General features: G+C 38.3%; 1 protein-coding gene across 1 annotated transcript; it reads right to left on the bottom strand.

Annotated features, from left to right (window-relative positions):
• Positions 1 to 5,640: 5,640 nt before the first annotated feature.
• On the bottom strand, positions 5,641 to 11,137 carry kcna10a (potassium voltage-gated channel, shaker-related subfamily, member 10a). Its single transcript, XM_043224160.1, is given in 3 exon segments — positions 5,641 to 6,047; positions 6,050 to 7,690; positions 11,074 to 11,137. Coding segments are annotated over 2 exon segments (1,701 nt in total). The 5' UTR covers positions 7,551 to 7,690; positions 11,074 to 11,137; the 3' UTR covers positions 5,641 to 5,847.
• Between the last annotated feature and the right edge of the window lie 1,450 nt (positions 11,138 to 12,587).

The raw sequence follows: 12,587 nt of genomic DNA, 5'->3' as shown, positions 1-12,587 counted from the left end.
ATTTATTTTTATCTCACTTGCTTGACGACTCCAGAACAATTCACTTAATCAACTCTTCCTTGGAGTGACTCTAATCTTTGGTGATTGGTCGATTGGTCTCATTTTAATCTCATCATGTCTGAAACGAAGCAGTGTTTGAGAACTCGGTGCTGTTTTGTGTACGGCGTTACCGTGGAAACAGGTATTTGAACTCTACAAAAGCAGCACCTAGTGGTGAAAAATGAATTTACGTTTTGATTCAGACCAACAAGAAAAGACCAACAAGTGGGCACCAACATACTAATGTTTCATGTTGACGTCAAACAGCTAGAGACTCGTTTTAAAAACGACTCGTTTCAATGATTCAGAGTCGACTCTTTCTGTTGAGAGATTTAAAACTTTGCAGGATGTTTTCAGTCATCTAGAGTTGTGTTACAGGCTGCATAAAAGATCATTTTCAAAAATCCATGATAAGGGCAACTTTAACAATGTAAAAATTAAATATTAGGCCTATTATATATTACACTTCATTTGGAGTATCAGTTGTGCACATTTATTAATGTTAAAGGTGCTGTATGTAGGATTGACCCCGACTGGTTGAACTAGGTATTATAGGTGATTTTTTTTCACCCGGCCCCTCCTACTCAGACTTGTCACACACACAGGTTGCCAGATTTCACTGTTTATGGGATTGTTTGATCTCTGAATAACATCAGTCTGTAAATGCAAGATTTGTACCTGAAAGCTGCAATTGCTCCACAGTCAAATATAGTTCACTTCATCTGATTAAAGTTCTTTACGTATACCAATAGCAGGGTATTTTTAGTACATAAGTACATAAATGTAATTGTAGCATACTTAGCATGAAATAATTGTATTTAAAATAGATTTCAGTATATTTACTTGTCAGCAGGGCAGAGTTCTGTTAGCAATGAAAGATTTCTTTTTTGTTCACCACTTAAGGCTGCCTTATCAAAAACACGCAGTAATAATAGCAAAATTGTGAAATATTCTGTGAAATACATGCTGCTGAAGAAACATTTTAGCATGTCATATGAGATAAATGAATCACGTCTGACTGGGAAAATGACAAAGACATCATTAAGCTCTTTTGTGATGTTGCATCCACACCACCAGGTGTCAGTACACACATAAAACTAAATCAAAAATTTAAATGAAAATACATAAATAAATGTGCATTTAAATAACATGTTCTACAATCGGCCATTAGCAGGGTTCAAAATAAACAACACTTGCTAATGGTAGGAGAAGGTGATTAAATACAGGTGTGTAAAGCTGTATTTTGCATTTTAAAGCGGCATACCGTTGTCAAATTATTTCACTGCTTTTTACCAGCACGGATATTTGATTTCACCTTTAAGCAATGCATTATATTGCAGTTCTGAAAACATTAGCCTGATCAGTCTGTTTTTTTATACGTATTTTGTTCTCTAGAGTATTAAATTCGGACCCTGGCAACCACTATATAGTGCAAATGGGGTCACTCAGTTTGCTCTGTTTACTGTACATAAATATTGCATTGGTTTTGTGTGTGCCAATGGAGGAGGCTAGGTGTCATGTCATCCTGCTAAACGAAAAACAAGAACTAACTCCTCACAAACGCAATCACGCACCATTCCTAAGACCTTGTAGCAGTCAGTTTGTTACGTAATAGATATGATTATCGCAATTATGCTTATGCAGAGCTGCTTTCGGGTTCACGAATAACAGCAGAAAGCACCGACAGCCTCTCTCGTCTCCTGCTCACAGCTCTGTTTCTTCCACTGAAGTACCTTGTCACATTTCATGCCTTCATGCTCCAGTCTTTACGTCGATCGGTGGCCATTGTTTCTCTTACCTCTTAGCGCTGGAGCTAGAGTTACCTGTGATCACTCCTGGGCCTTGTGTCAGATCGCTACAGGAGACCAAGCTATTATGACTTAAAACAAGTCACACAGTCCATCTTTGTGCAGTTTGTGCTCTTGAAGAGAGTTAGCAACAGTCCTCATTTTAGCATTTTAGCAAATTGCTTAGCTTTCAGGCTATGCTAATAGTTCCTAAGAGTGGACAAAAATAAACTTACTACACATTAAGCTGCCTGATTCTGACTAGCCTTAGCATTTAGCGAGTATGTGTGCAAATGCTATCAAATGTTTCAACGGGAAAATACTGCAAGAATAAGCACATTTTAGCAAGTATTTCACATACGCTTAAGTGTGAGCTGAATGTAACATTTTCAGAGACTTAATTGGATGTTATTTAAAATGAAATTAAAATGGCTATAATAGGTTAAATTTATATTAAATGCAATTAACTGAACTTGAGAGCATTTTTGAGTCACTTTAAGTAGAACTTGAGTGCATTTTTATATGTAATTTCACAATGCTGTCACGTACAGATAAACTTTACTTTTAAATGCACTAAGCATTTCTGGTAAAACTAAAATATATACTTAAACGTCATTTCTATTGCAACATCATGTACTATTGAGTAATGAAAGGTAGATATTTTATTTTTGGGAGTCCCCAACAACAGCATGACATGCACGAAACATTAAAAAACGCTTATTTTCTTAGAAGATGCATTTAATTCTATCTATTTCAGTACATAATTTTTCCAACTCCATCCAGTGCTTGTTAGTTTTCAATTAAAAATGTTTGTGAGCTTTTAACACTGCAAAAGCAGCACCTAGTGGCAAAGAATGAATTTGCATTTTCATGCAAACCAATGAGAAAAGACCAACAAGCGGGCAAGCAATATGCTAATGTTTCATGTTGACGTCAACGTGAAACGGCTTGGGACTTCGTTGGGGGCTCTTACACTAGACCTAAAATTAAGTATTTTACTTGTGTACTAAAATATTATGAGCTGAAAATGGGTGAAAAAAAAAGAGGGGTCCAGCAGAAGACGGATGCCCATATAGTGCCGTATTTGAGAGGGAAGACATCTGTAGTTGTGTACGAAACTACAGTGGATATTATCAGGTGCACTATAAAGGCTAGCCGCTCAAGAACTATACCCTGAGAGCATCTCACAGAATGAACGCTGCATGGACACACGTTTTATTAGTGGAGTAGCGTAGGGAACAGTGAATGAGGAAAAGGAAAGCATGGCTATGATCTGTCTCTGATGAACGAGAAAAAGAGAAGCCGCTCATGTTACAGTGAAAGTCAAGCCTGTTATTGCCGGTAATGAGGGCATCTTATATAACAGTGAATGAGGAAGAGGGGTTTTCGGAGAGGTGGGGGACCTCAAAGACCTGACCGCCAGATAACTTCTCGGCACACTTTCTGACAGAAGTATCAGCCGTCTAATGCAAGACACCGCTGTGATTAAATGCACGAATGCAGGTTTTTGGAAAAATGCTAAGTCACCATTTTAAAGCCATCTGTCAGTTTCTGAATCTATATTGTTCATTTAAAATGTTGCTTTATATGAACAGGAGTCACCCACAATCGACTTAGTTTTTTGGTAAATTGTAAATGTGTAATAATTTGTGATAATGCCATTACCTTTTAAATGAAATTGTTTTTACATTATTAATTTGAATAGGTTTCTGCAGTTCATCTGAGGACGGTCAGACGGTCAGATCGTTTTAAAAGTTGCTGTCCTGCCAAGTTATAAAAATAAAAAAATGTATATATATATATCAGTAAAGGGGTATGTCATGTCTAACATGAAAAAAATGGGATGACTTAAATGCAAGTCGGTAATAATAATTATTGCAAAGTTTTGAAGTGACCACACCGGTAGCCTGCGATTCATATCACTGGGATTTGCATTTCAGGTCAAACACTGCAACAATTACACAATGTACAATTTTAATACATACAGTACACAACTGGTACCACAGTAAATGGCTTTATGTTACTTATTTACAGTCATAAATTTACAACCAACTATGATCAGTTGTCAGGCTAAGCACATGATATTCAAGTTCCTGAAGATTCCTTATTAATATTTTCGAAGGCTTTGAATATATTCTCATTAGATTCTAACTGTAGAATAAAGGGTTAAACTGTACAAATCATTCTCTAGCACGACCACCAATATTCAGTTAGTCTGCGAAGAACCATTATTATAGAGGCAAAATGTGCAAATAAATGTCAGATAAACAATGACAGCTTTCTGCCTAATAATGCCTTCCTGCACCCAGCAAAAGAACAATAACACACCTTTTTCATACTAAAATGACATCACTTTGGGTAAGTATAAAATAGCAGCAGTTATAACATCAAAAACACAATGAAAATATGTGTTTATACGTCTTGGGAAACGGCTCACCAAGATTCACAAGATTTCGCAAAACAACTTATATAATACAGTGAGACCTTGGCTCATAGCTCCCTGATTCTCTTTCCAACAAAATGTTGTATATTCTCACTTATTAAGCAAAATGTGTCAATGTCTTTACGTTTAGTGTGTTTTTCTCAAAGCTTATTAGTCATTTCCATAAACTTTTCTTTAGGTAACTGTTCAATCTGAGAAAGTGATCTTTTTTGTCTTGTCTTGATAGGTCTTTGAATACATGATTCCTCCGAATCAAGAAACGTTCATTAATAATACATGGAAATCAATTCCACTTAGTATAAAACCCGTATGACAGCGTGCCTGCAACAACAGGTTCAGCCCATTTGAGACGAAGGCACTGTTATGCTCAAAGAAATGAATATGGACTGTAAGTGGAAAACTCTGGATGCATTTCTCCTCTTCATTGGCTGAGCTTTCTCTAAAGTGCCACAACAAACCCTAATGATTATTGCTTCAAATGCAAAATGAAACAATTACGAAATTACACAACTTAGAAACCACATACTTGTGGCGTTACACGATGTTACAGATAAATGTTAAAGGTGCCATTTTACAGGCTACTCAAAATGGTAGCATGCTTGTGGAAGTCACCCAAACACAGTTGACGACAGAGCAGTTGTCATTTAATTTTCAGAGTGATTCTGTAATTTTTAATTATAAGAGTGGACCTGATGTGATAGGTTTATGGGATTATGAGATGGTTTAGGTTGATTTATTATTTAATAAAAGGATTATGCAACGCAGATGAAAATCTAACGTGACATTTAAATTCTGCTACTTATGTTTTCAGAGAAACTGCTCTCACATTCGTATCATTCACGTTAGGTAACGTTTATAATCATCTGCTCCCAAGAACTGAAAACACTGAAGTACTATAACATTATTGGCTGGATCTCAGAAAACCTGTGGAAAGCTCGTCAAGGTCATATTTCACAGATTCCCAAAATAGCAAAAACTAGTCATTTTATAGCCAATTTTAGCACCGTGGCTAATTATTTGTGAGATTATTTGCATTATTTTTCCTTCACATTTGCATTAATGTAATGCAGAAAAAACTTCTTATTGCTAAAAAAATTATGACATAATTGGAAGTACTTGCTTTACAGCATTAAACTGATAAATATATAGGATACTCCTACAATAATCAGAATCTGATGAAAATTAAAGCCATTAAGAATGAGTTAAAAATAAAGGTAGAACATCCAGGTGCATTACTTTTATGGGAAATGGAATGAGGATGTGTTTATTTGCTCTGATAAAACTTACAGTGATAATAAAATAGACTATTTTCTTAATCCAAAATATAACTCACATAGCACATCACGGAGACATCTGCAAGATGTATTTTTATACTACTGGCCCATCTTCAATACGTCTATTTGAATGTAAATAAAACTGACATCATAAAGACGTTCATTAGATGTTCATACACAGCAGATGCTTTCCATATGAAGTCATCTTGCATTATGCTATCTGGGTGTCTTGATTTTGTGGTGAAATATGACCTGGACATGTTTAATGAGATTCACGCTCATGAAAATAAAATTCGATATGGGTTTAACACTTGGATTTGTCAGTCTGCCAGCTCCCATTTGCCTTGTTCAGAGAGGAACTACTTCCATGTTTTGTATTCCCTGACTTTAAAGCTTGATCAGTTGATTCAGCTATGGGCTGCTTTTCCTCCTGCTCTGTCTCTCTATGGTAAAAGTAGTTAAAATTGGAGACGATTACAGGCACAGGCAGGGCGATGGTCAACACCCAGCAATGGCACATAGAGTGCCCACAATCTTACCGCCTAAAGTAATAGGACACATGTCTCCATATCCCACAGTGGTCATGGTCACCACAGCCCACCAGAATCCATCAGGGATGCTAACAAACTGGGTGTTGGGATCATCCACCTCAGCAAAATAGATGGCGCTTGAGAAGAGGATGACGCCGATGAAGAGAAAGAAGATAAGCAGGCCAAGTTCCCTCATGCTGGCCTTGAGCGTCTGGCCCAGGATCTGCAGCCCTTTGGAGTGTCTGGAAAGCTTGAAGATCCTGAAGACTCGCACCAGTCTAATGATTCGTAGGATGGCCAGTGACATATTCTGCCCTGTGTTGGACTTATTGGTGGTGGTCACGACTTCAGTTATCAACGTGACAAAATAGGGGATGATGGAGACAATGTCAATCATGTTCATGATGTTGTTGAAAAACTCCCGCTTGCTGGGGCAAACCAGGAAACGTACGGAGAGCTCAAAGAAGAACCAGATGATGCAAGCCGTCTCTAATAAGAAGAAAGGGTCAGAGAAGGTGCTGCTGATGGTTTTGGGAGACGCACTCGGAGGAGCACCTGAGGGATACGTCTGGTTGAAGGAAACTCCAGCGGTTGGAAAAATTTCCATATCTTCTCTGAATTCTGGGAGAGTCTCCATGCAGAATATGATGATGGAGATGACGATGACGAAGATGGAAACCAGGGCGACCCCTCTGGCTGCGTTTGAGCTCTCGGGATACTCAAAGAGCAGCCAGAACTGCCTGTAAAACTCATTAGAGGGCAATGGGACCTCCACGTCTTTGATAAATCCTTCCTCTTCGCGAAACTGGTCCATGGCTTCCTGTCCCAACTCGTAGAAGATGATCTCATCCGCGAAGACGTCTAAAGGTACGTTCGCAGGCCGCCGGACCTTCCCGCCGGATTGGTAGTAGTACAAGATCCCGTCAAAGCTTGGACGATTGCGGTCAAAGAAATACTCGTTTCTCATGGGGTCGAAATAGCCCATTCTTTTCATGGGGTCGCCCAGAAGGGTGTCTGGGAACTGGTCGAGGGTCCTCAGGCGGGTTTCAAAGCGAAGCCCAGCGATGTTAATGATGACCTTTTGATCGCCGTCATCGAGAGGTCGCTTGTCAATAAACAAGTCCTCGTATTCTTTGGCCAGTTTACTGAAGATCGTCTCACTTTGCGTTCCTTCACTGTTCAGGAGTAATTTCCAGTTGGAAATCAGACTAGCGCAGCTGGCACGCCCTCTCCTGGTGTGAGGGGGCAGGACCGGTGATTGAGGTTTGTCTAAATTTTGTGGCATCCTCTCTTTATATGGTGACACTTTTGATGAATTGCAGTAGGTGCTGTCAGGCCCAAACTCTGGCATTTCTACTGTCAAAGCCGTCATCTCATTTGGATAGTCTGGGTCATTGAAATTGTCCACACCGTTAGTATTCTCCATCCCCTCAAAGTCAACTAGCGCCACCTCAATTCTTCCAGCCTGGACAGTCATGTGGCCCCGGATATCAGACCACCAATGAATTGAATCTACACCAGGACAATCCCACTGGTTTACAATTTTGAACTGATATCGGTCATTTGTTTTTTTAGGTGGAGGTCCACGCAATGAGGAAGAATCCAAGGTGCTTCAACCTGCAAAACAAAGAAGAAGAGTTAGAGCCTGCTTTTTGACTAATAAAGAAAACAACGTCTGAGAAGCGCATCGTTTCTTAGTTACTGGTCTGGTTGGAAGCAGCTGGCGAAGGTGACATATTTTGGGAGGTGTCAGCATCACAACACTTCCAAAAATGTCAGTCGTCTCTGGGTTATTTTTGCTTTTGCTGTGAATCGCATTTACATTGCAAATGTAGGAGTACTGGAATATTAAGTCTATAACAATAACAAGTATAAACATTTTTCTTTAAGACTCTTGTTTACAATGCTATAATATCAAATTGAATAGTCCCACTTTATATTAGGTGGCCTTACTTAAAAAATAGTACAATTTATTGTATTGCAAAACACATTTGCTGCTATTCAGGTAGAATATGGGTACAATATGGACAGGTTTGGTGATATGGGTAGGGTTAAGGATGGGTTAAGGTGTAAGGGATGGGTCAATGATTACATGCAGGTTTTTTTATATAAGTACAATGTAAAGACATGTATGTACACAATAAGTGCATTGCATCAAGTGATCAATTTAAGTGTAAGTACATAGTAGTTAAGGCAACGTAATATAAAGTGGCACCAATTGAATATTATATAATGCAGGTGAATCTAACAATATGTCATATTTTACCTACCTGTATTAATATTAAGTTAGTTGTTACATTTAAGTATGGGGTGAAATAAAGAAACTCGAATATGGTCATGCAGAAAAAGGCCAATTAAGTACTAAGAATAATAATTAATATTGTATAGTTAATAGTGAGAATAGTTCCCTAAACTCCTAAGCTAGTGTTATCAGCGGACTCAATTATCATGAAAGTATATACCTTAAAATGAAGCAAAGCAGGGAATAACATCCTATATCCTAAAACAGGCTTTATAGCAAATGATTTTTACACAGTTTAATTGCTTTCCGCTGTTCCCTCGCTGTCATGTTTCGAACATTTGAACAGACTTTTGGACGGGTTCCCTGTGATTCTTAACGTGACACAGACGTTTCCAGTATCTATGGTGACACACCTCTGACACGACAGTCAGCCGGACATCACCTCAGCTAAAGAGTAACCCCTGTCAAACACTTGACACCAGAGTCCTGGCCTGTGAGGCAGTGTGGGAGAATAAGAGAGCCGCTGAAAGAGAAGTCGAGAGATAGTAGCAGAGCGAAGGAAGCAGAGAGAGAAAGAGAAACTGCTGGCCCAGTAAAGGCCAAGACAGTGGGGAAAACAATCGCCCCTCATCTAATTCACTTACTATTCCACTGACCTGCATTGGGTTCAGAGGAAATGTTGCAGTGCCATCAGCCAAGCTGTACTACAAGTCATTAGCGATAGCACTTTGTTGAGCCAAAAAGTGTGTTTCTTTCCCTCTGGTTATAAGCCTGAAAATTCTAAATTTCAAATAAAATAACCGTATAATTAAAGGATAAAAATGATTAGTTGAGCCTACACTATAACTATAATTTAATTTGAACTGTTTTCAAATTATGAATGTCAATGACACTTCTGATTTTATATACCTTGTACTTGTATGTTTCTAAAGAAAGCTTTTTTTTTTTTTGCCTGGAGGGTAAACAGAAAGAAGGTTTAGTGTTCAATCTCAAGATCAGAATATCAGCTCAGAAACTCGGGATGGGCTCTTTAAATAACCACCTTTCAATCATATAGGTAAAAAAGGGTAACACTTTATTTTAAGGTATCCTTGTTACACATGTTACATGTACTTACTATAACAATACATTATGCATAATTACATGTAGGTAAGCCTAAACCAAACCCTAATCCTAGCAATATAGTGCGTACATGAAATAGTTAATTAATATTACACAGTACTCAAATGTATAATTACACTTTAAAATAAAGTGTAAAAAAATACAAATATTTAAATAACTATAACCACTTGCTAAAATAAAATATGCTAAAAAAAAAATTCTGTATTTCAGTTAATTTTTCAGCTACGTGTAGCCTGTCTGCATGTACAGGTATTAAGAGATTTCCTAACGTGTAATATTTCCAGGCTAAATCTCAAAAAGGAGCGTGGTTGAGAGGTTGAGAGGCACGGACAGATGTTTAATTAAAGATGCCAAAAATGAGTCATCCTGCTCAGCTGCCACTGACCAGAAAACAGAGAACATGTGCGTCAGAACGAGAGAGAGAGAGAGAGAGAGAGAGAGAGAGAGAGAGAGAGAGAGAGAGAGACAGAGAGAGAGAGAGAGAGAGAGAGAGAGAGAGAGAGAGAGAGAGAGAGAGAGAGAGAGAGACAGAGAGAGAGAGAGAGAGAGAGAGAGAGAGAGAGAGAGAGAGAGAGAGAGAGAGAGAGAGAGAGAGAGAGAGAGTGTTTTTTTTATACAACTTTTGAAAAAACAAAAGTGTGCATAGAATAAAGACAATAATAAACTCTTTTAAGATAAGTGATTGATGGATGCTGATCAGTGCTGATAAGCCGGGAAATTATATTAATAGGGATCTCACATGATCGGAGATTTTCAAGGTCCTCGAACACACTGCTGCTGGTAGAATAGAATAGAATAGAATAGAATAGAATAGAATAGAATAGAATAGAATATTTGACAGTCAGCTATTCCAGTATTTTAATGTCATGATTTATCTTTCTTCATGTATTCTTCACATCACATGAAGGCCATGTAAGTAAATCCAAATAAATAAAGCGCTTTTAAGTTTATTTGATCATTTTAGTATTTTCATACTCTTTAGTTTATCTATGCTCTCTATACATTATATATAAGCTATATGAGCGATTTTTATTATGTACACACACACACACCTTAAGCAATAAATACATGCATGCATGCATACACACATACACATATCTATAAAAGTTCTTCAGATTAAATCTCTAAGGCACCTTGCACACAGAAGGTGAGATTTTTAACCCGTTTCAGCTCTATCTGGAGTTTTATGTAGGTTCAAACCACAGACAAATAACCCGTTTGTTTCGCTCATGATCAGATTTTCAATTGAAGCTATTCAGGACACTAACTATCTTAACACGACTTATTGCGACTAGCTGACTAAATGTCAACTAAATCTCATTAGAGTATTAGCAGACTAACACTATTTTGACTTTCTAACAGTACGTCATTTTAACGAATACTCTAATAAGAGCTGACATGCTGTCGCAAATGAGAGATTACTTGTAGTTGCTGGTTACTTATAGTTAGCAGAATGCACAATGTTGACTAATAAAGTAAAATGTAACCGTAAAGAAAACTAAACGGCAGTCTGACAAATTAATAGTGAACAGGTTCATAACCTAACTCGAGCATTTATATCACTGGATGTCTGAACATATGTTACCTAATACTCATTTATTTAACTGAACACACACACACACACACACAGGCCTACCTCTCGTGTGAGAGGGGTCTCCCGACGGCTGTTGTTTCTGCCTGTTGCTTGTTCTACATTTGGGTTCAGAGTGGCTTAATCTATTAAAGTCAGTATTGGGTAACCTTATGCTGGTGAGAAACTAGAGCTGCTGCTACGCAAACAACTACGCACACACACACGCAAGCACACTCAGCATTTGTGTGCATTCGCATTCAGACACGCGGAAAAACCTCCAAAAAACAACGAACAAACAAAAGCGTAACACAAATGCAAGACACAGAGGACTTGGCCATCATGCAGCCGTAAATCCAAGTCTGATTTTGAAATGATCAAACTTTAATCGAGGTCCATATAAGCAGTGTTGTAACCAATCTCCCCTCAGCGGCTCACCTTCTCACCTTTAACGGGGAGAGACGTCTCATCGCTCTTGTAAAACAGCTGTTAGCTGTCATACGATAGATTTTATATTCATCACCGCATGGCGACACACCTAACCGGTGGCAGCCCGGGCGCATCTGATGAGAGTAGATCTACCAGGACCCAATATCTCTGACTGGGGCCTTACCTCATCTAGCGTCAATACACGCCAGAGCGATCGCTTACATACCACATCAATCCTGAGAGTGCTTATTTACAGATCACTGCACCTCAGCGGCCCCGAGATTCATCCTCCACACTTACAGAGATCAGCTCCATCATCAGCAGACAGCTGGAGGTCACGGAGATGACAGAGGAGTACTGACCGTTTCTCTGCGGATTTGAGCCATTGATCTTGAATCATTTACACTTATTATCTGTTGTTGTGAAAGTGCTGCAGATGTTATGTTTTATTGCTTTATCCATGTGTCTGTCTCTCATTGGTCTATCCATCTGTTTGTCTGTCTGTCTAGCTATCTGCCTGTCTGTCTCTATATCTACATGTCTGTCTTGTATCTATAACATCTATCTGTCTATCTATCTATCTATCTATCTATCTATCTATCTATCTATCTATCTATCTATCTATCTGCCTGTCTGTCTCTATAGCTACATGTCTGTCTGTCTGTCTATCTATTTTTCAGCCTCTATATCTACATACCTGTCTGTCTGCACCTCTATCTGTTTGTCTTTCTATCTGAAAGTCTGTATGTCTATCTATCTGTCTGTTTGTGTGTCTATCTATCTATATCTGCCTGTCTCTATATCTACATATCTGTCTTTCTATCTATCTATCTGAAAGTCTGTCTCTATCTGTCTAAATATCTATCTATATGTCTGTCTATGTTTGTATCTATATACGTATGCATCTATCTACCTGTCTGTCTATGTATCTATGTATGTACATACGCATCTATCTATCTATCTGTTTATGTATGTATGCATCTATCTACCTGTCTGTCTATCTGTCTATGTGTGTACATCTGTGTATGTATATACGTATCTATCTATCTATCTATCTCTCTGTCCGTCCGTCTGTCTAAGCATCGACCTATCTGTACCTCTAAAAACAGCCTTACATCCAGAATGCACTCTTTAAGGTGCCTAAGCATTCA

Source organism: Puntigrus tetrazona, chromosome 23 (assembly GCF_018831695.1).
Source record: "Puntigrus tetrazona isolate hp1 chromosome 23, ASM1883169v1, whole genome shotgun sequence".
Classification (NCBI taxonomy): Eukaryota; Metazoa; Chordata; class Actinopteri; order Cypriniformes; family Cyprinidae; genus Puntigrus; species Puntigrus tetrazona.
The sequence above is the reverse complement of the archived record's forward strand: the minus strand, read 5'-3'. Positions and strand labels throughout refer to the sequence as shown.